Here is a 26,353-nt window from a genome sequence, read left to right on the forward strand (position 1 = left end):
AACTCCTTAGCAGGTATTTAAAGTTTGAATATTTATCCAAATCAAATATTTTGTGAGATGATTTTTTAAAATAATCCAAAAAAAAGAAGAATAGATTTTATCTTGGTTGTTTTGTAATTTATGAAGGTTAGGTAGTTTAATAGAGATTGGTTTCCGCCAGTAGAGGCGCTCGTGCAACCGAAAGCAATGAAAACACACCCGAGTGTATGAGGAGAAGAAGAGAAGTGAGCGAGGGAAGGGATTCAATGGATCATAAAACATGAGAAGTGGCACACAGCCGTTCATTTTCAGACGGTGAGTGTATTTCATTTGATCATTTATTAGGAGAAATCTAAATCCACACGACTAAACGAGTCCGTAGATTTAGTGAATCGCTCAGAAATTAACCGTCTGATGTTGTAGATTACGCTCGTGAAACTGTTTTTCCACATATATATTTTTTACGATTATGAGTTGTTTTCATTTTATGCCATGAACAATGAAACCTGGTAAACGGAGTTTTTAATGATGCTGTCAACATAAACATCAGCTGGAGGAGTTAGACGTTAAAGTTAGTAAAACACTCAAATATTTGAATAAGGGAATGAGAGCGGGACTGTGAGGGATGGACATCTTCAGTGGGGTTTTGGACGAAACACTGCAAAAATATATGAAATATCAGTGGACAAAAAACTCCAGACAATATGAGCTGTGGAAAATTATAAGTGATCAAGGAGCTTTAAATGTCAAAAAGCGAATGTCATTGAAAACAGACATCTCTCCATCACCGCCTCTTTCATACCTGTCATGGCCCCGCTCTGAATAAGGTCTATTCACATTGAACGTTATTTTTTGGGTTGTAGAAACCAAACATTCCCCTAACGTTATTCTAACATTTCCTTACCCTCAGTTCATCATGTTATTCTTACATATTTGTACTTCTTTAATAATAAATACAACTATATTATATGGACTCGTATATCAGTATTAAACAAACCATATCTTGTTTTTTATTTATTGATTAAATACTAAAAATAATCCAAGCACATATCAACCATCCAGGGTTTTAAAATTAACTTTTACAATATAATTTTCTGTGTATAACTGCATTTATTTTGTGCAAGTGAGATGAGTAACGTTAAAGAGCATCTGTTTCATAAATCATTATCTATCTGGTGTTTATTTGCAGCACATACAGTATTTTACTACGTGTAAAATATACACAAACTTTATATTAAATTGTTTGTGTTAACGTTACCTACAGTTAAAAATGTAAATGTAAAATATGTTATGATAATATTGATTGAGTGAGTGAAAATATATGCGCAGAATTGAGAAAATAGGGCTGTGCGATATTGAAGAAAAATGCGATAACTCCTTAAATAATGCGATATTCGATATGCGATACGATAATGCTTAAAGTGTGTAAAATAAACTTAAATTATCTTTAAAATATGTTTAAAATGATATAACCTACATGTGTTTCACATTCTTTTTATGACAAGAAAACATCCTTATAACTTCTGAAAGTGAACATCAGTGTTTTACTGTAGCATAAGAAGTGTTATTTTAACATCAGTGTAAACCACATGGTTTCAGGTTATCCTACATTAGGTTTATTTAATAAAAGATACTGAATCATAAAATATAAAAATAAAACATTGCTTAGTTTTCACTGTAGGCCTATGAATTAAATATATCCTGATACTTATTAAAGCTAAAAAACTTTGTCTTTTGTTCATGAACCCATTTATTGCAAGCTTGTTGCGATATATGCATTTGCGATATTTCGATAAATTCGATATATTGCGCAGCCCTAGAAAATAGTATTTATGGAGATAAATTGTAGCCTCTATCACAGGGCAAACGTGTGAATGTTCACAGGGTATTTTATTTAACAACTCTAATCGTAGTTGTAACTATATTTACAGTAGGCATAATTGTCATTGCGTATGCAGCATGAGTCCAATACAATCTTCTGTTCGTGAACAGTTGTATTTCATTCATTAATCTAATGCATCTGTGCATTTAATTGCCATTGGCTCATGTGATCGTAATATGGATCTTGGTAGTATTTTAAGTTATATAATTGATTCTATAAACAACTATAAGAGGTCATTTTTGGCTTTCTCCGGCTCCCTGCACCGGGCGAAACCGGAAGTGTATCTGCACACTCGCTGTTCAGAAATCCAAAATGGCGGCCATATGCAACTAGTCCATATCATTGCTTATGACTTCTTAAAATAGAACTTTGTATGTTGCCAACTATTGATATCATCACAAGAACTTTTGAGGAATATGCAACATAATTTAGACAATTGTTTTTGTCGTATTATAATAACTGACAGACACTTATTTCATCCGTGCAGCTCGCACAGAGCGAGGCTGAACATAGCAGCTCAGCTTTGTGGCTGAAACACGAATAGACTTAAAGCTTAACTTAAAGCTTTTACTCTTAAACACAAAAGGCACGTCCACTTTAATAAAAAAAATAATATTTATTAAACAAACCAGATCAAGAGCAGAAACTAAATAAAGTGCATAACTGAAAAATAAAGCATAGGCTCAAAACTAATACAAACAGAGGGCACAGCACATTGCGCACCAATCCTTTTTTCCCGTTTTCTATTTTTTTTAAAATGCTGCCACACTGCCGATTGTTGACATGGTAGAAGAGGACTGACTATGAATTAAACGCTCTCACAAATAAATAAATACTATTCAGCAAACCTTCTAGTTGCCTACTTTCTTCAATCTGTCTCTCTTCTCCGGTGGGTTGGGCTAATCCAAAAGAAGTGAAAACAAGGGGGGTGTTCTGAAGACAGACTGTTACCTGTGAAACAGGGGTGCTCTGAAAACACCCCCCATTAGCAATTAGTGCTTTCCACCTGATGAAATGAACGTGGCAAAACTAATGAAATGAACGCAGCAAAAAAAATCAACCAATCAGAATTTTGGTCGAGCCAGAACGTATTTAACAAATCAACTAATCGACTGGGAGATTACAGCCCTAATAAACATTCGTGCTGTTGCCTCAAATCAACAAGCTGATCCTCCATCTCTGCTGTCCACATCAATTTCAATTTGTGCTGCGCCATGACTACGTTTCATAGACGGTATGCTATGTTTGTTATGCTTCCGTCTCCCATCTCACTTTCTGATTGGATATTGTTTCGTTTCACGTGATAATCTCCAGAGTGTGCGCATTTGTCCTCGGGGTTTTCCCACACATCAGGATTTCTGATCGTAAATATTCATGTTGAATATGTACCCAGCATAAGGCGTCCGCCTAAGCAACACACGCCTGCCGCCTTGACTACGTCGTCAAAAAAATGTATGAGCGATATCGGCCGTGTTACTCTGTCCTGTTTAGAGCTTAGATTCTCTGCCCGAGCCCGATATTTCCCGCCGCTATATCGTTCCGGGCCCGTGATCTAGAGACCTGCGGCGCGGGACTAGATTTGATGGCCGAGCGCGGGCGGTAATGCACTCACTCTGTGTGTGCGGCAGTAGTATGGCCCTGTCCCAAATGGCACACTCCGGACTTGTGGACTTCCTCAGAGTCCACACTTTGCTGACGTCATGTAGTGCAGACCTAAAGGGCCCTTGGCGCGAGTCCACGAGGGCGCATTGAGAGGTATTTTTGGGACAGACTCGATCGTCACGCCGGAAATAGGAAGACGGTCCGGTTGTTGTTTAAATATTATATTTCTACATTTATATATGACTCAGTAAAGCCCTGACATTCGGTTATATTTATTTAATGAATCGTAATGCGATTGTAGCCTATTATTCAGCAAGCTATTTATGTTTATAAAATATAAATATATATTTATATTTATGTTTGAGATATCAACCACTGGTTGATGACCATAATGTTTGTATAAACTGTAGGTAATAACTGGTAAAATGTACACATAGGTCATAAAAACCATAATGATATTTACACTTAAATATTTTCTTCTCATCCATGTTAACGTGAGCGAAAGCTCCTCCCATTCGTTGTCTGATTGGCCTTTCACAAATTCGCAAGGATTCCTGGGTAGTTAAAGTGCGTGAAGCCTGCATCTATGCGGGCTTCGCGGAAGACCGCTTCAAGGGTACAAAGGGGGCGCTGCTGAGCACACTTCAGAGCGTTAAAGTGATGAATGGGACGGCCTACGGACTCGTAGACTCAGCGAGCACGCGCAATTTAAGTCCACGAGACCGAAAGTCCACATCAAGTGCGCCATTTGGGACAGGGCCTATGTTCCTGCACAACCGGAGGCCTCGGTTTCAGGACCCTAGTTCTAGGACCCCAGTTCCAGGACCTTGGTTTTCTGTGACAGCGCCACCTACCCATCTGGATGATATAGCGGCTGCAGTTTCAGGACCGCAGTTCTAGGAACCAGGTGGTTTAGTTTGTACATAGTATAATTTTTTATATATTTATATATATATATATAATATATATAATGTTTTTTTTTGTTTTTTTGTTTTTCAAAATGCATCAGAGGTTAATTACAAAGTGTGTACTCAAAGTGAGTCACAATTTAAACAAAATATAAATGAAACATGTCAATCTTTAAACAACTGAAAAAGTGAAGTAAGTCTTAGTTTCTTCAATTATTCCGTATATTGATTAACCTCCTTAAGTTTAACCAATTAGCTCAGGTAAAATAGAGATGGAATCAGCATGTGCAGTCACTAAATTACAGCCAGATATTTAAAAGGTTGTAGAGGCAAGACAAGACTCAAGATTGATTCAAGAATTTATATATATTTTACAATGACAACAGCACCAAAAGACCCCCTTTTCCATCAGTTGCTGCACAGACAGAATGGCTCTAGGCTTCAACTCTAAGAGAGAGAGAGATAAATAAATAAACATTTGTTTAACATGTTCAACTGAAATATATCTGATTTAACACGTATGCACTGTTGGAGTTGTAGAGAGAGAAAGCCAAACAGAATATCCATGTTACTGACGTATTTATCTTACATCAATTTGTATATAAAAGCAATACCCACCATTGAATGGTCTCCCTTATTTCCTCAATTGTTTATACATTTTTCTGTTAAATTCTTCCACTTCACTTCACTGAACTTGACTTCATCTGTGAAGCTCAATTGTGTTGGTGTCCTATCCAGCACTCCTCTCAGATATGAAAACAAGATGTCCTGTTGTTCTTCACTGTCGAGGTAGACAGGCACCCAGGAAGAGGTTACCTTATGTAACCACTAATAGGGCTTCCCGTTGAGTACACCCTATGGGCAAACCATGGTACAAAAACAATTATTTTTAAGGAATTGACACATTTAAGATGCAATCATTTGCAGCATAGTTAAAAAATAATATTAATGTTTTCCCTAAATTAGGTTTAGGGCTAGGGTGGGTATAGCCACAGGGTTTACCAATGGGTAGGTTTTAGGGCTAGTTTTTTTATAATAATAAATATTATTAGTTTGAGGTTAAGATCAGGAAGAACAAATTGAGCTAATGCTCCTTGTTTAAATCCTGGATCATCATAATCTCCTTAATTAAAGGGCACCTATTATGACATTTAAAATGTTCCTAATGTTGTTTAGGGAGTCCCCAGCAACAGTTTTACTTGCATGCAATGTCAAAAAACACTTTTGTTTTCGTATAATATGCATTTATTTTTACCTGATTTGCTCACCGACTCCCAAATGATTCGTTCAACGACTCGTTTTTCCAAACCCCTCCTTTGCGCGACGCTAATCTGCGATTGGTCAGATGACCCAGCAGTGTTTACAGAGATAATACTTATTGTTTAACACGGAGTACAATTATGCTTTTATCAATTAAATCGTGTTATAATAATGATTATAGTCCACTGCTTTGTAGTTTGTAGTAAAAAACTAAAAATTAGATAAAGAATTTAATGTTATGTTAGCGAGCATAGCCCAGAGTTAATATTGTAAAAGCACAATCAGTCTTTGTTTGCATTAGCCCGATGCATAAACATAACGTTTTTACAAAAAAAAAAAAAATGCAGTTACGTTACTACGAGGTATTATTCTATTCTTTAAGACAACTCCGAAAACAACGACAAACACTTCACATATCTCAATACAATTGCCATTGAAGACCTAGAAGCTAAACGGTGCTTACACAACAAACAAAATAATTATTAAGCATGCTACATAAAACATAAAAGCAACAATTATTAATAACACTTACAGGTTGTGATACGGAGGAGGAAGCTGATGCAAATACACTTGGAACTGAACCTTCCTTCAATATCAGCGGCTCACGAATCCAAGTTTGATTGCATTTAAAAAGCAATCGTCTTCAAAATGGCGCGAACAAAGCACAAGGCTCGGACTATACTTCTGTGGTATAGTTATATGAATTGTAGCCACTTAGTCTTCAAATGCTCCTCCTTGGGCAGATGAAAAAGGTTTGCTTTTGAGCCGCACTTCAGAACACAGCGTCTCGTCGCCATGATATTTTCCCTGGCCTTGGAGCGCAATAAGTGGGCGTATCGTATTCAAATAACTTTACAAGTTGACGTCATCTAGTCAGAGAAAAAGCTTCGGTCTTCTAACGATTCATAAAAATGACTCGAGTCGACTCTTACTTTTGAAAGACAATAACTTTATATACGGTGCACTTTCATATTTCAAACTTTGCAGGATGTTTTTGTTCACTTAGATCTATGTTACACACTACATGAAAGGTAAATTTCAAAATTCCATAATAGGTGCCCTTTAAAAAAAAATATTATATACATGTATATATTTTATTTTATCTTTTAATTTTATTTTTCATTCTTTCATTTCTCATTGGTTATTCTTTTGTTTCTTCTGTATCTTGGTTTTAAAGTCTTTATAACTTGTTTTCTTGAAACTCCAACCAATGTCTCGCCCTGGCCTCCCCCGTTTCCTTGGTCCAATGGATGTTATCTTGTACTGTTCTAAATGATTTTGCCGGTAAGAGCGGAGTGTGTTGCGTTTTTTGTTTAAGAATCTGATTTAAAAAGTCCAGATTCTCTTTGGTGTGTGTGGGCAGCTTTTTGTCGTAGTTAATCAATTGGAAGATTATTAGTGCCGATGGAAATGCTTGTTTGGCTGCTCCCAACAATCTCTCCACTCTTTTGTTCAGGATTGTAACACTTTCCTGTTCATGGTTATTTGGATGAGTTGTGGATGACGATCTGGACCTCTGGGGCTGTTTCTGTTTTGTTCTTTAGAACATGGTAGGCATGTTCTAGCCTTGTTCCAGGGTAACTTACCACTTGAATTTTATCGTTTTCTAATTTGGGTAGATGGGAGAGGTTTGACGCCCCCAGAAAAAGGATGTTTTTTTTTTTTTTGGACCAAGGGACCAATTTTCATGTTTATTATGTGAATGTTTTTGTCGTTCGAAAATGCCAAAGGCCCGGGTCCTTGTCTCTGCCTGGAGCTTTGGGGTTGGTAGTTCAGTGTGTTCTGTTGAGCTACCTCCAGGTTTGGTTTTTCTTAGGGGCCATCGTGGTATTGGTGTTATTTTCTTTGATTTAGTTGGTTTTATCATGTCTCGTTTTTCTTGTTCCTTTTCTTTCTCCTTCTCGGAACTAGGGTTTTCTTGTAAACCCTTCTTGTTGGTTGTTGGCTCCAAATTATTCGGTTTGACCATTGGGTAAAATAACTTGTCATCTGTTGCTCCGATAATGAAACCGCCTCCTTCCGCTGGTTTGTTTCTTTATTTCAGTGTGTTTGTCATTGGTCTCTCTAGAGATTCCGTTAGTTTACAGCGGCACGTTTGTTTAGAGCTGTCTGATGTATCTTTTGTGGTCATAAATGTTGCCACTACTTGTGATGCCTGTTCGATTGTTGTTTCTTGTGTTCTAAGATTTTTTTTCTTCCCCATTTTATTGCCACCTGCCAGGCCTCTTCCTACCTGGTTCTGGAAGTGGCTAGGATGGAGGTCTGGGTTTTCTTCAGGCATTCGGAGTAATGGTCTTTTAGGATGTCTAGGCCGATATGTAGCCAGTTGCGAGCATTTGCAAAAATCCAGACTTGTGTTCTCATTTGTAATTCACTAAGGCTAGCTTGATTGCCATACTCAGGTGCTGTGCAATTTTTTCTAACCAGTGTGGTTTTGTGTTCGGCGCTTCTCCTTCTCGCTTGATTTTTTTTAAACTTGTGAACTCAGTGCCCCCCCCCCCCCCCCCCCCCCCCCCCCCCCCATTACTCAGTTCTACTAATACCCCTGTCAGATGCCCCTGGACATTGGTTTTGCTCATCTTTGGTAGCTCCTTTGAAGGCATCTTGAGTAAAATAGCTTTATATTTAATGAAGCACTATTAAAGATCTGAAGCAGTAATAAACTTCCGTGTTCTGTTGTAAAGGTTGCATCGTTTTGCATAACCCCCATTTCCATCTTCCTACAGGTGAAGAAGACAGCAGAAGGAATTAATCCAGAGACAAATGACATATTATTTTAAAGATGGAGTTTGAGGAAGAACCCTGCAGAATGAGAGATGAAGATTCAGAGGAACAAACAGGTTGGTGCTCCCTTTTGAAGTGGAACACTGTGTCTTGGATTGATGCTATGGGGAAAGTCATCAGTGTATCCGGTGTCTGAAGCATAATCTAGCGTTTGCGTAAGCACGTTTGGCACTCAAGGAAGTTGGAGGCACTCATAGCAATGCACCGATGATAGCAGACTCTGTTCTTGCTTGACTCTCGATAGTGAGATAATCTAACGTTTGAATGGAGTGCGTTCAGCAGCTCTCAAGTTGAAGATGCATGGAAGAAATTGAAGAAGCACATGGCCAATGAAATTGGGCGTTTAATTTCCTTAGAGAAATATACACAGGATTTAAGCAGGTTTTTGGCAAAACGGGAATTGGAAACCGCTCTTCTATCGCCTGTTTCGGATGCACGCTGAGCAGTGCTTGGTAAACTTTAACCGTCTAATGGTCAGGTAAATAACTGTTTTTTTTTTTCTCTTGATGTCGTCTTAGCCACAAAATAATAAAAAAATAACAATAAATAAATACACTTACAAATCAGTCATTTATTTAAGCTATTGCGCTATGTACAGCACTTTGGTCAGCGCGAGCTGTTTAAATGTGCTATACAAATTAATTTTACTTAGTTGATTGTGTATTATGGGTACCCTTTTATACGACGTTATGGATTGTTGCCAGCCAATGAAATTGGAGTGTTCACACGTGCTTCAGACACCAGTCAAGCTGATGACTTTCCCCACAGCATCAATCCAAGTAGCAGTGTCTCATTCCCCTTCTCAGGGAAAAATGGTTAGTCATAACCTGAGACGTTTTCCTTAATTCTCTTTAATGACTGCTGAGGAACATTAGATGAAAACTGAAAATAAAAAAAACTTTTAAAAAATACAACTTGTTCAGCTACATATCTTTCTTTCACATTTGTCCTCCTTTATTTTGAATTGTGGGAATTTAATATGTTGATTTTTAGACTCGATGGAAGTGACTGGAGACAAACAGCATCGGATTCAAAAACCTTGTCATTTAAAGAATGAAGATGGAAATGCAGTTGTTTCAAAGACTGAAGAGAATGTAACACAAAAACATGCTGGAAAATCTGGAAATGCAGTCGTTCCAAAGACTGAAGAGGATGTCACACAAAAACAAGCTGGGCAATCTGGAGTCAAAGGATTTTTCACCTGCACAGAGTGTGTAAAATGTTACATGCATAAATCAGACCTAAAGCGACACATGCGAATTCACACGGGAGAGAATCTTTTCACATGCACTCAGTGTGGAAAGAGTTTCATACATAAAAGACACCTAAATGAGCACACGAGAGTTCACACTGGAGAAAGACCGTTCACATGCACTCAGTGTGGAAAGAGTTTCAAGCGCAAAAGCGTTCTCAACAGTCATCTGCGCTCTCACACTGGAGTGAAGTCATTCAGCTGTGATCAGTGTGATAAAACATTTGTTTTGGCATCTAGCTTAAAAGCACACCTTAAAGTTCATGTAGATGTGAAACCACACATTTGTTCTTTTTGTGGGAAGAGTTTTTTAGAATTGCACTCTTTAAAACAGCATGAGCGTGTACATACTGGTGAGAGACCTCATATGTGCTTTGAATGTGGGAAGACCTACACTACATCCAGTGCTTTAAAATCACACCAGAGAATTCATACTGGAGAGAAACCATACGAGTGCTCGCACTGTGGAAAGAGTTTTTCCTACTCAAAATCCTTGAAAGATCATGAGAGAGTTCATACTGGAGAGAAGCCGCACCAGTGCTCTTCATGTGGGAAGAGTTTCAACCAAATATCTCATCTACAGACTCATAAGAAAAAGCATTGCCCGAAGTTGCCTCAATGAGCAAATGTCCATGTTCAGATCCATCACTCACAAATAATACTCTCACAAGTAAATAATTTAACATTCAGATTAAATGTGCACTATGCAACCTTTTTTGTTTAAATTTAAATGAGTCAATATACATCAGTCCTTCTTTCAAAATGTGTTATTCTCTTACCCTAATTCACTATGGTAAGCCCGTTGTGTTTATATTTTAGACCAAGCGGGATGCTTTACGTGCGAAATTGCGTATTTGCGTCACTTGTCCGTAAGCGTCTCATCATATCCATAAATACAGAAAAGTTTCTCTGGCTACATTGACCCGTGTGGGAGTGGCATAGATTAGTTGTCACAACAAGCCAGAAAGGTTGACATGGAGAAGCTAAATCTCAAACCCAAAATCACCCGTTTCCAACATAAGCCGAACAGAGGGAGAGTTTACTGACAAAAAGAGAACGCAAGAGCTTATGATAAAACAAGAATCAACATTAGCTTTTTGGAGATGGGGAGAACTGAGGGATTTAAAATGTTGTAAAAGTGACACGGAACAGGCGGTGTTGTAAGGCATTTCATTGAACAGATGAACTACAATCAACTCTGTTAAAGAGCTACATATGTCAAATTATTATCTATTGTGAAGATCTTTTCATTATGTTTAATGTAGCGCTGTGCTAGAATTTATTTTAGTACCGTGTCTATTAATGGGTAAAGCTACAATAACGTCTTCAGCTACTCAGCTTGAGATCTTTTTCTTCTAAGCTGGTTATATCTCTTAAAGCCAGTTGTCAATATTTTATGACTATTAGATAACCATATTAATTTTACACAGTCACGTTGAGCCAAAGCACCAAAACAATGGTATACAATCCCTCTTCTTGTATTATACTGTATAATGAAATGCGTCTTGTGTGGATATTCTGTTCCAGTGAAGTCCTGACAAAACTCAGCCTCAAATGGAAAATACATTGTCTTAATTTTTTATAATTGTGTTTGCAGGGGTTGTTTATTATTAGTGGCATGTGACCATACCAAAGGAATAGTCTCCAGAAGAATTTAACAGCGGCCCAGATGAGAAGAGTCCTTCCAAAAATTATGATTCACCTGTGAACCTTACTAAAGTTTCCATACCATACAAGAAATATATATTTTTTTCTGGATAGTTGTATTATTTATTTTACTGCTGTGAATGACACTACCCAGCAAGCAATATCCGTCATTTCACCGTTTAGGTTAACTATAGACCTGATGTAGTCCGGCAATGAGTAACACACTTCTAGACAAAATAACCTTGAATTTGGTTAGGCCTACATGTGTGATGTGATTACAAGGTGTTAGGTTTAAATTCTTCACTCATTTTATTTCTTTATCTAATAGATGACTAATCTATTATTGGGTATGGTTTAGACGTCTAATACATTTTCACTGACAGCCCAAATTTTGCCTTGTTTTAGCCTAGACGTCTAAGCTGTGTATGGACGGCTATTAGACGTCTTTTAAACGCAAAATTGCCTGCTGGCTAAAGTCTTAATTGACACACATAACTGGAGTTTTTCATTTAATTCTTTGAATTTCAAACTATTAATTTGTCTCTGTACTTTGTGTACATTCACACGCTTATTCAATCTCTGATCAACCTTCATTAATATTCCAGCTTCTCTCTGAACTGCTGTGGGAATTGAGAAATTGATTAAAATTTTGTGGTGATAGCATTTGGAACTAAAGTAGCCTTTTCGTTTAGCCGAGCATCCAAAACCCTTTCCAAACAAGTGTTTTCAGTTTGTCACCTACACATATGTACAGAGAACACAATAAATCAGAAAATACTTCTAATTATAAAAATGGAATTAGACAAATAGACATAACCATGCTGGCTTTTACATTTTGTGTTCAATAAGTGATCAATATAACTCTCCAACTGATTCAATTCATGGCGCAACTATTTATTTACACACACGCTACAATGAAACAAGCATTATTGCAAATCAGATATATTACATTATAATAACTTTAAAAAAACAACAAATATTTATGAAATGGTATAATAATCCTTTGTGTACACTAGCTATCAAAAACTCTATAAGCTACATTAAAAACAGTTAGGCTCAATATTTCTTTCCTCCCTAGTTTTTTGAGCTTGTGTGCCAGTCCTGTGAAACAGTTTCTGCTGGGCACAAAACAAAGTGCCGTGTTACACTTTGTGCAGGAAACTTGGTGTTTTATTGTGGCATCTCACACACCTTTTCCGTCCCCGGGTGCTGTCTTGTACATATGCAGGTATACATTTGTGAAGGCTGGTGTTGAGTTGTGTCTGGTTGGCCGCTTCAAGACGCTCCTTCGTGAGCTTCTCCAGGAATGCTTTCTGCCTCAGTGGCAGCAAACGCTTGGCCTTCATTTGCTCTTTATGCCGGATGAATGCATTAATAATTGCAATCTCCAAGAGATGCTGCAATAGCTTCTTGTATCACTTCCGGGTCTTATGTAGCACATTATAGAACCCGATTTGTGCATCAGACAGATCGAGTCCTCCCATGTACTTGTTGTGCTGGAGCTCAGGAATGGGAATGGTCCTCCTCGTCCACTGACCCTGATCCACCATCACTCTCTTGTTGACAGTATGTCCTCCATATGCCTTATGCATTGAGGAGCACATGACCACCTCCCATGTGTCCATTTAACAAAAAAAAGGCCATCTTTCCTTATCCATCTGATGGTTCCCCTTTTAACTTTTTTGGTCATGTCATTTTCCCTTGTCTCTGGAAAGCCCTTTTTTCCCCTCCTGATCGTGCCACATGCACTCGTCTGTAGCCCTGCTAGGTCTTTGAAAAGGTCTGGACTTGTATAAAAATTTTATCCAGTGCCTAGCAGAGCAAAGTCTAACAGGGACATGTGACCCTTTTCCCTTCATACACAAATAATTGTATGTGTATCTAAAGTGTTAAATGTAACACTTTATCAACTATTCGTCCACCGGTAAGTTGAGAAAGGGTATTTTATCAATTCTGGACAAAATATTATCCTGTGGCATACGTTAATAATATCATAAAATTATGATCACTGATTATGAGCAAGGTAACCAGATCTACAGTTTAAGGCAGAAACTTGTAAGCACACAGCACAAGACACTTGTATGTAAAATCAACCAAGACTTTATTGAACTACTCTTAATACACACAAACAAATCTAACGAAAATGCACAATCATTCAAACAGTGACAGAGAAAAGTGATGTTATTAACGGAGTGTGAATGGAGTCCCAAATGTCTAGCGTTAGACACCATTTCTTGACCGCAACCTGAGAGAATCAATCTACTGTCACTTTAATCTTAGTCTGTTTGCTTAAGGGGAGACACCCCAGGTGAATAGGGAAAAAAATTACTAATAGATATCGGCATGAAACTTCCCAAGTTGATTACTGACATTAAGACAAATAATCTTTTGTATTACAAAGTTTTTAGAATATTTGTTTAAATATGCAAATGAGGTATTTTCTCATTAAATATGTGCTGATTTGCATATATTTCCAGAAGAGAAATCTGAACATTGGATAAAACCAGATTAAAAATTATTTTGTTGACATATTAGTCAAAGGTTTTTACTGAGGGGATTTTGGATATCTCTTTTTATCACTCCATTAATCAGAAAAAACCTGTTAACAGCCATAAATCAAATTTCGCCCCATTTTTAGGGACTAAATGTTGTATAAATCAGAATCTGAATGATATATGAACAAACCCTTCTAAAGTCCCTGTAAAATCAAAGTTAAAGGACAAGTTCTGTATTTTACACTTAAAGCCCTGTTTTCAGATCGTTTCTGATAAAATAGAACGGTTAAGATTAAAATCATAGTTTTTGTCCAACTCCATTGACTTGTATCTCACAGCACATCCAATATACGTCAATGGAGTTGGACAAAAACTACGATAAAATCTGTTGGAAAGCATCTTTTGCAGCGATTTTTGTGTGAGCATATCAGTGAACACCCCTGGATCACTCGTGAGTTTCACGTCTTTGTAAACGAAAGTTTTATTTGTTTTAGGAAGGATTATTCCAGTGCACATATGCAGCCATTGTGGAGGTGGGGGGGGGAAAGCAAAAAAAAACCTGAAAATTCTCGGGCCAGCAGCATGTGTCCAAATTTTAATCTTAACCGTTCTATTTCATCAGAAACAATCTGAAAATAGGGCTTTAAGTGTAAGATACCGAACTTTTCGGAGTTTGTCACATCACAGAAAAATGTGTTATTAGCCACCCAGCCAAATTTGAATAATAAAAAAGCCGGCAAGTACATAAAATAAGCTATCAAAATCTTGAAAAAATTAGCAGTAGTCTCTCAAACTGATGTAAATGTGCTCTGTTGTTAGGGGAGGGGCCAGCATAGGGGGGTGCCCAGGAGCTCAGTGGTTCCAGTGCGTCAGCGAGCCCCCGTTTTAGCCCCGCCCAAAAAATCCGGAAGACCGCAATGGTGAAAACCTGTTTAACGGTCTAACTCCACAATCCAGTACTTCACAGTCATTGTAATATGTTTTAGAAATACATTTCTAACATTTATAATGTGTTTGGATTTTTTTTTTTAGAATTGCCTTTACAGGGACTTTAAGAATATAGATAGGAATACAACTGGAAAGTTTGAGCCAGAAATCTCCACTTCAGCTTACATACACCAGAGTATGAGAAAAAACGTACTCGGTTACTAACGTAACCTCGGTTCCCTGAGAGTAGGGAACGAGTATGGAGTAGCTAATACGCAGTGGGGAAACTCCTTTCCTCAAGAATATTGAAGCTTATATTTTAAAACGCAGTGCAGCTGCACAGCGAGCACCAGCAGAGCGTATAGCTCGCCATTGGCTGTGCTGCAGCAACTGCACATCCTATGGCGACACGGCTCAGATCATGAGCGAACCAATCACGAGTTGGCGTGTCAGCCCGCAGGCCTGTTTTAGGCTTATCCTTCTTTTTATATTTTAGACAATAATTAAAAGACAATATGATAAGTTGAATAAAGTCTTATAACACTGCATTCAGCACAGACTCTGCTACAATAATATGTCAGCAGCATGTATGTCAAATTTTGTAGTTTTGAGATAATAACATTTATGCGTGGTTTGTGAAAATGACAAAAAAAAGTCACTGACATAAGGTCATGAAACCCAAACTGATAATTTCTTCACAAGACTTTTGAAAATTGTATCACGTAGCCTAGAATATTTGCTCCAAAACTATGTGAAAATCATCCTGCATACTCATTCAGATGAGACTATATGTTGATTTAAAATTTAGACTTGTCTTGTGTAAGAAAGCTTTATGCGAGTATGCGTAAACCACCCATGAATATTGAGTGTTTCACACCTGAGAAAGACAAAGACCCTCCCATAATGGCCCTATTAGGAGCTCTCAGGCACTATCATTATGAGGAATCTTGAACAAAGAATGAGGAGATTTAAAAAAGAATGATTTTTTTTGATTGTTTGGATTTATTTACAACACAACTTAATCCAAAGATACACAACAAATGGCAAAACAGCACATTATTTAACACACTGAACTAAAGATAGACTTAACCAGCCACACACCTTTGCCATTCCTGAAACAGTACATACCTGTCATTTCCCAGGTGTTTGATTTTTCACTTTACCATGTTCCGCTCATGTTGAAGTCAGCAGGACTGGTACCTAAAAAAAATTAATTAAAAAAAAGCTGTGAACATGCTGATATCAAGAGAAACTAGGGATGCACGATTATTTTGGAAAATACGGTAATAGTGTTGTCATGGCACCAAAATTTCAGTATTCGGTACCAATACCAGTGAAAATCCACGGTTCTTGGTACCAATTTCGGTACCAAAGATTAATTTAAATTAAATTTACATATATTAAAGTGCATCACACCTACAAAGATAGAAACTGTAGTATTAAAAACACTTTACAATATGATTCAATTTGTTAGATAACATTAGATAAAATTACCTAACAATATACTGTAGCAATTATTCTCCTCTGGGGTTATTTTAAAAATGTATTAGTACATTTTAAATTAAGAAGTTTTATCTGTTAACATTATTTAATGCACAATGAATGAAGTGAACGAACATGAACAATCAAGTGTTTGTACTCATTCTCGTAAAACTTCCCCGATACAACCGCACCAGAGTTCACTTAAGGGGCCGTTCACATATTGCGTTATTTGCGTGCAAATGAATTATTTAAATTGCAGGCTCATAATAGAAGCGACGCGGCTTTGCCGTGGCAAGATGAAAACATCTCAACAGGTCATGTGACAAAAACCAACCGATCAGCTTTGGCCTTTCCGTTTCGACAACATCGAAAGCTCGGCCGAACAGCTGATCATAGCTGTACAGGGCGGCTTTTTATTTCTCATCTCCATAAATAATCTAGTAGTAAAGCTAATGCAAGGACTAGAAATCAATTAATTATTTGCTGATACTTCCTCGTCCTCATGAAGAGTGCAGTTCGAACCGCTTTCTCCTTTCCACAAGCACTTGCTCTCCCGTGGTGTCTGTCGTTCCTATGCAACCACGAACAGAGGCTCGCAAATTTGCAAGCTCAAAAATAACTTTGCATGCTCGTGATCAGGAGTGAATGCTGTGATGTCACTGAAACGCCTACTGATGTTGGAGTGATTCTGGAAGACGTTACAGCATACCTGTCAACACTCCCGTTTTCCTCGGGAGTCTCCCGTATTTCTCACCCATCTAACTTTCTCCCGTGAAACTCCCGTCATTTGTATTCCCAAACTTCGAACTGCTGGAGTAGTGAGAGGTCCAGAAGGAGAGGCTGTGTAGCTGGAAAAGGTCCTGTTGCAGCAGCAGCCGGTGGTACGACCAGGACAGCAGCTGAGGGGGCAGGCGGTAAAGGTGCCAGTAAGCGTACTGGCTCTGGCAGAACAGGCACCGGTGCTGCCACAGCGCTGATGCTGGCGCTGCCCGCGCCGAATTCCCTGCTGCTGGTGGTCGTCCCTCTGCTGCAACGCCTGAAGCTATGAAGCTAGCACAGTCCTCTCCTTCTTCCGCTGCGTCCTGGTGAACCTGAGAATGGATTTCAATGTAGTATTTTAGTTACATGTACAATTTTGAGAGCATGTCATTCAAGCATTTCATTACTGTGATGGCCACAGCTATGGCCTCACAACCAGTTCAAGGGCGGTAACCTCATGCACTTATAGTTTTCCTGAGTTTATGCTGTTTCCTTTGGGATTAGTTTATATATCTATTTTCTCATACACATTATACATTTGTTGCAAATATTTATTTAGTTATAAATAACTCACAGGACACGTAGTTCATTTTACATATATTATACTTTATTTAATTGACCATTCAGAAATATATTTTTGGGATTGTCATTCTGTTTGTATTATTTGTTTCTGAGCTTACCAGTGTTGGATTCCACACCCGGGAGAGATCCAGGAAGTCGGCTGGCTTAAAGGGGTGGCGCTAGGAGCAGGAGCAGCTTTATAGTGGAGATGGCCTAATTGGACACTACCATTGTTTGTTATGTCCGGGGGGGGATAGTTCATTCTCTATTTAATATTGTATAAACCTAAACCCCAAAAGTATCTAAGTATTTTTGTTGAGTTAAGGTTAAGTAAAAGTACATTCTTTTTGGTATAAGTGTTATGTAGAGTTTGCTGTTATTTGTAGCTTATGTGGTAGTGTTGTTGTTAGTCTTTCCCTGTGGGTCAGAGTTGGTCTGATCAGCCAATATATAAGTCCTCGTTGTTTTTTGTGGGAAGTCAGTTGTATTTTGTGTTTTGAGTCTTTTACGTTCAGAGCTTCAGTTATTGTCTGTGTATTTGACCCTTTTTGTTGGGCCCAAACCTTTACCTTTATTTTTGTTATCATGATTGTTGGGAAATAAAATTCCTTCCTTTTGAACTTCCCTTGTTCCCTGACAATTACCATAACACTGCCCAAAGCATCAAACATACCACAGCGAGAGGGTCCTGCAGTTCAGGTCATAGAGCTGTATGGGCGCCCGAGCCATCAGCCTCTGGTGGGCCAGCACAAGGTCCCGGATGTGCTGGTACCGAAGCAGTATGCTGTTCCACCACGACCACCGGACGGGGATCAAGCGGCAGAGCTGGGTGCATACTGCCTCTACCAGCCGGCTTGCACTGGGACTGCTGGCAGGACCAGAGGTCTGTCCAACTAGGCAGCTGCGGACAATGGACAAAAACAATGATAGATATGAGCATGATAATGAGCAACATTACATAAAGCAGCTTGTCATAAAGCAGGAATGTCAGGGTCCAAGCTGACGTCCTGCAGCACTCTGCCCGTCTGAGAGTACAGGTACTCAATGCTGAGGAGTTCCCCTGAAGTACAACACAAATCACATCAGTCAGTCTGGTACAAATATCACTCAGTGTGGACATGTGTAAGCGCGGTGGGTTGAGTGTTCTTACCGATGTACTCCCTGGGCTTGGTGTAATCCTTGACGAGCCAAGCACCCTTTGGCTGAGCTGGTCAAGGGAGTGCTGCACTGTAGGAGCGGAGCAGCGGCCATCCCTCCTGTGCCATGGACGCAGCCCGGTCCTCGTTCCACCGTGTCAACCCCTCCAGGAGAAATGTCTGGAAGTGCCAGGGATTGGCACTTTCTCCTGAGAAGGAACACAGTTGTGTTTAGCAGTTTATTCAGTGCACACTATGTGAATGACAATGAGTTGATGACAGTGAAAGATTGACATGACAGTGAAACATGTGTTCTACCTGGAATGAAGCGGTTGAGATGCAAGTGGAATGACTGCTCCCCCCCTTGGTCAGCCTGCTCGTCTCGGTGTACAGCTCCACGCCCGGCGGGTCCTGGATGCACTGGAGGTGGCGCCGCTGCTCCGTCCAGATTTCCTGGATGCGGTCTTGGTCCAGCAGGGGAATCCCCATGGTGTCTCGTCCATTGGCACCGCCGAAGGTTTCCAGGAGGTCACCGATCAGCCGCTCCGTCTCCGCCGCTCCACGCGTGCGGCGATGGCAATGGAGAGCCATATCCTTGCGGCTGACGTGCCTCCACACTCTGGCGTCGGACGCGAAGGTCATCCCCTGCGCCTTAAGCATCCTCTTCTTCGCGTTGAGCAACCGGGCTGCGTCCTCTGGGTCCCACAGGAAGATGCACGAAGACAGCTACTGCAGGAAGGGCTTATACAGCTGGTGGTGACACCTCAGGCAACGCATCAGGTGCCAGATGTCCAGCCGGACCACCAGCTTGTCCCACTTCCTGAATATATCAGCTGTCTTAGATCCCCCGTGGGACGAACAACAGTCCCAGTCAATGTAGAGGAGCTGAGGCGACTCCACCCCAGCGTCCCGATACCGCCGCATTAACCCCGCAGCCATGGACAACAGGCCGGCACCCTCGGTGTCCGTGAGTACGGACATAAGCACCTGTCAGTGCTCGTTGTCAACGCTGCGGTCTGGGCGGCAGCACCGGCGAGCTTCCGGGTCACCTGTTTGAAAGAATAACGCATCTCAGTAAGGCTGCACGCAAATAGCCAGAGCATGATACTCCGCTTCCGCTATAGCACCACATTTACCTTCTTGGTCAGATCCATCTTCAGAACCGTTCCAAAGATGGAGGTGACCCGGGCCTTCACATCCTCCAGGCGGGAGAGGATGTCGTAGCAGTACACCAGTAACAGCCACACGTACCGGGGCACGGGTGGCGGTTTGGTGGGGTGCACCTGCCCACGACACCTCATGACGTGAAGGCTCTATGACGCTGAGGTAGTGTATGGACCGCCGCATCCAGGCCTCTGTGGGTGCCTCACAGAGTTTCTTGTACAGCTGCATGGCGCTGTTCCCCCGAGTACGCTCACGCAGCTGGATAATTACCCGCCGGTCGCAGACAAGCCTACACTGCCGTGCAAAGGCAAAAGACCTTAACTTCAATTTTGGTCAAAATGAGTTATTGTCTTTTTTGGAACAATGGACATCAGTTTTATCATGTGGAAAAATATCTTAAGTCAATTTTGTTATTTTCTGCTGAAAATAAGATGTTGTTTTTGCCATAACTTCCAAAAGCAGAGGGAAAGCAAAGGCAGAAACCCTTAACATCAGTTACGGTCTTTTGGCTTTGTTCCGCTGCACTCTAGAACGCTGGAATTCAGTTACGCTGGAGTTAAGGCACTCTGCCTTTGTTTTACCAACGTTAAGATTTTTGCTGTGCTGAAGTTACGGTGTTATGCACAAATGTATTGAAGCACTTTTGACACACCAATTAACTTAAATAAAGTGAAGTTTTTTTTTTTTAGATAAAATCTACTTCAGATTTTGTGCCAGTTGTAAAACACAATAAATCAAAGCCTGGATACTATCCAGCCAATCTGACAGAAAACAGCGCGAGTGGGTTGGGGACGCCTCACGACACACCTCCCCTGGCGAGGAGAAAACATTACACACAGACCAACCCAGCAGATATAACTTGGATCGCAGCTTACCTTTTTGTATTAAACATGGTCAAAATCCATCGAAAACAACATCCACTGAGAAGACGAATCCATTGTTTAAATCCATCATGTGCCGGCAGGCTAGCCTAATCTATCAAAGTGCAAAGTTGTCTGGAGGTTTACATTCAATTTTAAGTGTCGCTGTGGGTAGGCTATTAGTAGGGTGACGTCCGGTTTATACCAACCACTATGAAATTGTCCCGGCTAAACAGTTAAAATGCTGACAGCTAAACTGTGTAAAAGTGTGACTGTATTGTAGAGGATTCCAACAGCGGGACGCACAACTGCCGCTAAAGCTACTGTATGAGCTAAAAGACACAAACTAGCTAGCACTTGGTCACTCACTGCTGTTGTCGATAAAACAACACAGACGTGGCACGTGAATAAAGGTTGCGTTTACTTAAAACTGGTAAAACTCGTGGTGCATTTATAGTTGTTGTAAAATACCCCTTTTACATATTTATTTTATCGTATTTAACATGTTAAACAACAAAATATTTTTTTAAATAAAATAAATATTCAAATAATAAAAATTAAATTAATTAAAATAATTCTCACTATTTTTTAAAGCTATGATATATCATAGCTTTAAAAAAAATAGTGAGAATTATTCCATATAAATTATTTTGAATAAATTATTTTAAATAATTAATGTTGTAACATTGCTCCAGTATTAAATGTTACTAAAAATAAGACAATGAACAGAGGGTAGGCCTACAAATTGTTTCGGTAACACTTTACAATAAGGTTCATTAGTGGCCAAGAAGACGGAGATCCTAAAGAATCTTGTTCCCCTCATGCCTCCTACCAGGAGGTTTTTCTGGAGCTCCTTGTTGGTCAGAAACCTCAATGAGGTTGAAGAATAGGGATAAATTAAGCCCCTCTGTGGACTGATTTCCAGAATCTTGTGATTCTCTATCTCTCTCTCACACACACACACACACACACACACACACACACAACCAAAATACATCAACATTTTTCATTTTATTCACCTCTTAACATTCTTTCGTTTCATTTTCTTGTTAATTTAATACATTTCTTGAAATCAGTTTGTTGTTAGACTCCCTTCTTTGTAAACTGTCATAAACTGACTTGACAATCAATCCCAATCACATCAAATGTGTGAGCAAGAACTGTAGTCTGATGCATGTGGTACTAAATACATTTTCCATTCTGTTTAGGAAAATGTATTAATACAGAGTTTTTCATTAATTCTGGAAAACATACACACAATGTCATCAGATAGCATATTCCTAATATACATTTTGTCAGAAAAGGGTGAATGGTATTGAGAAAGGGCGTCTATTACTGGCATAGCCAAATCAAACCTTTCAAATGTAAGACATATTTGTGGAAGGTTACTTTATTAACCTCTTAATGTATTATTTTACTTAAATTAAGTACAATGATTTAAGGTTTAAAGTGTTTAAAATGATCCAGTACAGTTGTACCCTTCTCATAATTTTTTATTTTTTAATATTCTATTGATGTAATATTAAGCCTTACTATACAGAACTCACTAAATGTTATTTTAAGACTATCACTGACTACGTTTACAAGCTGTTAAAATTCGGGTTATGGTCGGGTTAAGGTCACTATTCGGGTTTCTGAAACATTCGGGATAACCCGTTTACTTGCGTGAGCAGAGAGAGTTACTCCTGTATACATGAAATGTGTAATCAGTCGCCAATATCCCGATGTAAACGGCGACGCACGGATAGCGTCTGGACGTACGGACAACATTAAGACACAATATGCGTAATTTCCGATTCTTCTTCCTGTATCCAAAGACAACAACAACAACAGTTTAGGGCAGATAGCGATAGTCTTTGTTTGCGCTTTGGCGCTGGTACTGATCCAACAGCAGCACTTGACACTACTGTGCCTCATGGTCTTTATTAATAGAAGGAGAGAAATTGAGCAAGAGATGGGAAATGTAGCTGGAGCTGTGCCACACATATAAAGAAATTGGTCTCCTCCTCGCTCCAAAAGTGTGGTGCTCAGGTGGTGCTGTGCTTCGTCTCGCCATGTTAACCTCGACTTGTTTACTTCCGCTATACTGCACGCGGGTTTTTTAATGCGCCGTCTCTACTCAAAAGACCAAGATTCCTTGCGAATAGAACATGCGCAGAACACACATTTTGATGGGGATATGCCGAAACGCGTTTACAAGACCAAATATTCGGGTTAGAAAAAGGGTACCCCAGGTATAATATCCCGGTTTTTAAAAACCGAGATATGAGCATATCCGGGTTTTTGCCGGTGTTTACATGGCCGTGCGCGACCGGGTTGTTGCTAATATCCCGGTTTTGAACGGGTTATTGGCTGCATGTAAACGTAGTCATTGTTATCATATAAATGTTTGTAAAGAGTGATAAAAGTCAAAATGATCAATAAATTATAAATTACGGTATTTTGCCTTTGTATTACCTATTATTGTTTTGCAGATAATGCAAAGGCAGAATACATTAACTTCCGAATAAGGGTCAAAGGTCAAGTTTGAGCTCAATTTTTTTTTATGTAGATAAATATATTAATTATGACAACTACTTGGGAAATTTTTAGTGTCCTACCTGTCATACAATTGGCTGGACAACAAAAAAACTTTAAAGTCATTTTTCTCAGTTTCACACTCTGGTGAGTTAAGGTCTTTTGCCTTTGTAGGGCAGTACAGAGGAGCACATCATGTGTTACAGAAGAGCCACACACAGACACACCAAGGGGCTGCGTGACAGTGTCAAGTCAAGTCATCTTCAATGTAGATTGTTTCAAAGCTGCTTAATAGAGATAAACTTATAATTTAAGGTAACAGATTGTTTTGGCTTTATAGCGGTTCTTGAATAATGTTATTTTCCAGCTAAAGTTAGTTTAGGATAGGAAATTATCGAAAGGATAATTTGTTATTAAATTAGGGGCCGCTAAGACGACACCGTACTCTCTACACAAACTTTAAACGCGAACCTGTGATAAACACTGATGGCGCTCACGTGCGCATCAAGAATTAATTCTATAGTTATGTGCGTTTGAATATATGTGCGCATGTTTGTAATTCTCTACAAACCAAGCCTAAATAAACTACTTGTCCTGCCTATAAATTTGATACTGAATTTTATTTTATCACTACGGGGGAGATACACAAATTTTGCTTGATCTGTATGCTAAAGATGCAGTATGCAGTTTTCAGACAGCTACTTACTTGTAGGTGAGGATTGCCGGGAAGAGGGTGCGATGCCCTTCTCCCAGCTGACCCACGACCTCCTGCAACCAGGCAGCTACCTTCCTCTTCCACTGACAGCACTCCAGGTACTCTGTGGCCATCAAGTACCAGCCGTCGATGTCCAGGACCCTCCGGATGGTCCTGTAGAGCACACACTTCGTGAGGGCCCTATTACAGCATGTCGGCCAGACGCCCCACAGACACAGGGGCGTCCAGAGGAACAGCCGACACGCGGAGAAGGCAGCTGGTAAGGCGGGTGGCTGAGTATAACTCGGGCGGGGCTGAGGGGGGTCCCACCACAGCTTGAGGTCTGTGGTGAGTTTGGTCCTCCCCTCGCTGTCTGGCTTAAACAGCTCCCGGCCGATCCACTCCTGCTCTTCCCCGGTGAGAGCTGTCCGCCAGCTCTCAGGCAACCGAGACAGTGAGGAAAAAAACAACACAAACAAACACACTGTAAGGAGGCTGAGAGGAGGTGATACATGCAGTTTGACAGTCAAAATGGCATCAGCACAATGATAGTCATGGGGCAACACACATTTGGGGCAACACACATTTGCCCCAACACACACAGCCACCTCTGCCGACCGCTCCTTGTCTCGGTCCAGGATGTACTTCCTGGAGGCGTCCATTGAGGTCCCAGGCTGCTGTGTCTTCCGCCGTAGCCACTTGACAAAGCTGCAAGACAAAAATCAAAGATTAACACGCATATCTACAAGTCACAGCACCCTGTCAACAGTCCACTGCCCTTCACCACAACAGGACTTGGGTCTGGTGCTTCTTCTCTTTGGAGTTGTACAGGTCCTTCAGGGTGGCCTCCTTGTACATTTAGTCATTTAGCAGACGCTTTTATCCAAAGCGACTTACAACTGAGGACTACAGCAAGCGAGTCATCGTGAAGAGGCAAAAATAACGCAAGAAGTGCTCAAAATACAAAGTTCTGGCATTGCTCAGAAGCCAAAACAAGGGAGGATTAAAGATGATTTTTTTTTTTTTTTTATGTCAAGTGCTCACGGAAGAGATGAGTTTTCAGTTGACTTTTGAATGTGGTCAGGGATTCTGCATTCCGGACGAGGGTAGGGAGATCATTCCACCAGCAAGGAACCGTGAATGAGAATGTTCTGGAGAGAGATTTTGTGGCTCTCTGTGATGGTACCACGAGCCGTCGCTCATTGACCGATCGCAGGCTTCTGGTAGGGATGTAGACTCGTAGGAGCGAGTGGAAGTAGGAGGGAGCTGAGCCTGTGGTCGATCTGTAAGCAAGTTCCCAAACCCAACAAGCGCCAACTGCGTGTTGTAGCCCACGTCGTTCTCCAGGAGCCAACGGAACATTTGACCCCTGGTACTTACCAAGCTGGATGCTGTGGCAGCCCAGCACCAGCATGTGGTTACCAGGGACACCGCCCTTGGAGAAGACTTGGGCTTAGGCCTCCTTCTCCGCCTCCTCCGGCTTCTCGGCCCTCGCAGCAGCGGCGGTCCCGCGTGGCCCCTTAGCGGCGATGAAGGCCACCGCCTCATCAGAGACCCGCAGGAGAAGCTGCTGCGAGGCCGACGTTTTAAAGTTTTCAAAAACCATCTCTACAATGACAAGAAATGACACAGCATTAAACGAGCACTGCATTAAGCGAGCATTACATGTTAAACTACATGTTAATTGCCATATTAACAGGAATATCACACATAAGATTAATGATATACTAGTACTACACATTCACTACTGAAATATTAACGTTAACAAATTAACATAACGTGACACAACAGGTAAATAATGACCCCAGGGTTAGCCCCCTGTGTATTGGCAGCCATTAAACAAACAGGCTTATTGTTAATGCATAAAACATACACTTAAACTTTATATTTTGATTTCACGTGGTGATATTATAATCTTAAGGGTCTAAAGATACTAACTGTATGGTCTTTTCATAATTTAATTTTGTTTTCAGAGATCGTCACATGTTGTAATTAAACATTACATGCTAGCGATCTCTCAAAATGTATTTAATCTTAGACCATGTAGATGTAGTTACTACAGTTTGAAGGAAGATAACCAGGTAGACTGATCAGAGTCGAAATTCGAAGTGTAAATACGGTTTAAATGAGTAAACAGGATGCCTGACATTGACAAACGCTCGATAAAGGCTTGATTATCTGAGCTGCTGATTAGCCCAAAAGCTGAAAATGCTCGACAAACGCTCGATTACACTAACCGGCTGATTGGCTGGCATCCAGAGACCATTGCTGGGCATAGAAGAACATTTGTAACTTTAATAAGGATTAATCTATGTATAATTGATTTATAATTTATATAATTTATTTATTATTTATTTATTTGTATAATTTATGCAGTGCAAACTGTTAGATAACTTTATTCAATTTCTGTATATTTCCTACCTTTTAGACAAATATTTAAAATA

General features: G+C 40.0%; 2 protein-coding genes across 2 annotated transcripts; one reads left to right on the plus strand and one right to left on the minus strand.

Annotated features, from left to right (window-relative positions):
* The first annotated feature begins 200 nt into the window (after positions 1–200).
* On the plus strand, positions 201–11,772 carry LOC306998453 (uncharacterized protein). The gene is made up of 3 exons (XM_079612543.1): positions 201–294; positions 8,358–8,471; positions 9,409–11,772. Exons 2-3 carry the CDS (start codon positions 8,414–8,416, stop codon positions 10,287–10,289), a joined length of 939 nt encoding a protein of 312 aa, XP_079468669.1. The 5' UTR covers positions 201–294; positions 8,358–8,413; the 3' UTR covers positions 10,290–11,772.
* Positions 11,773–19,664: 7,892 nt separating this feature from the next.
* On the minus strand, positions 19,665–24,767 carry LOC306998922 (uncharacterized protein; the record flags this gene model as incomplete). The annotated part of the gene is made up of 4 exons (XM_079613320.1): positions 19,665–19,723; positions 19,811–20,127; positions 23,922–24,617; positions 24,694–24,767. The coding sequence occupies 4 exons, from the start codon at positions 24,765–24,767 to the stop codon at positions 19,665–19,667; spliced, it is 1,146 nt and encodes a 381-aa protein (XP_079469446.1).
* Positions 24,768–26,353: the final 1,586 nt, after the last annotated feature.

This window comes from Phoxinus phoxinus, assembly GCF_949152265.1.
Source record: "Phoxinus phoxinus genome assembly, chromosome: 5".
In the NCBI taxonomy this organism is placed as follows: domain Eukaryota; kingdom Metazoa; phylum Chordata; class Actinopteri; order Cypriniformes; family Leuciscidae; genus Phoxinus; species Phoxinus phoxinus.

Excerpts from the sequence above, each read along its gene's own strand:
- LOC306998453 (XM_079612543.1), top strand. The coding sequence starts at position 8,414 with ATGGAGTTTGAGGAAGAACCCTGCAGAATGAGAGATGAAGATTCAGAG. Across the intron at positions 8,472-9,408 it reads AGATTCAGAGGAACAAACAG|ACTCGATGGAAGTGACTGGA; the intron begins GTTGGTGCTCCC and ends GTTGATTTTTAG.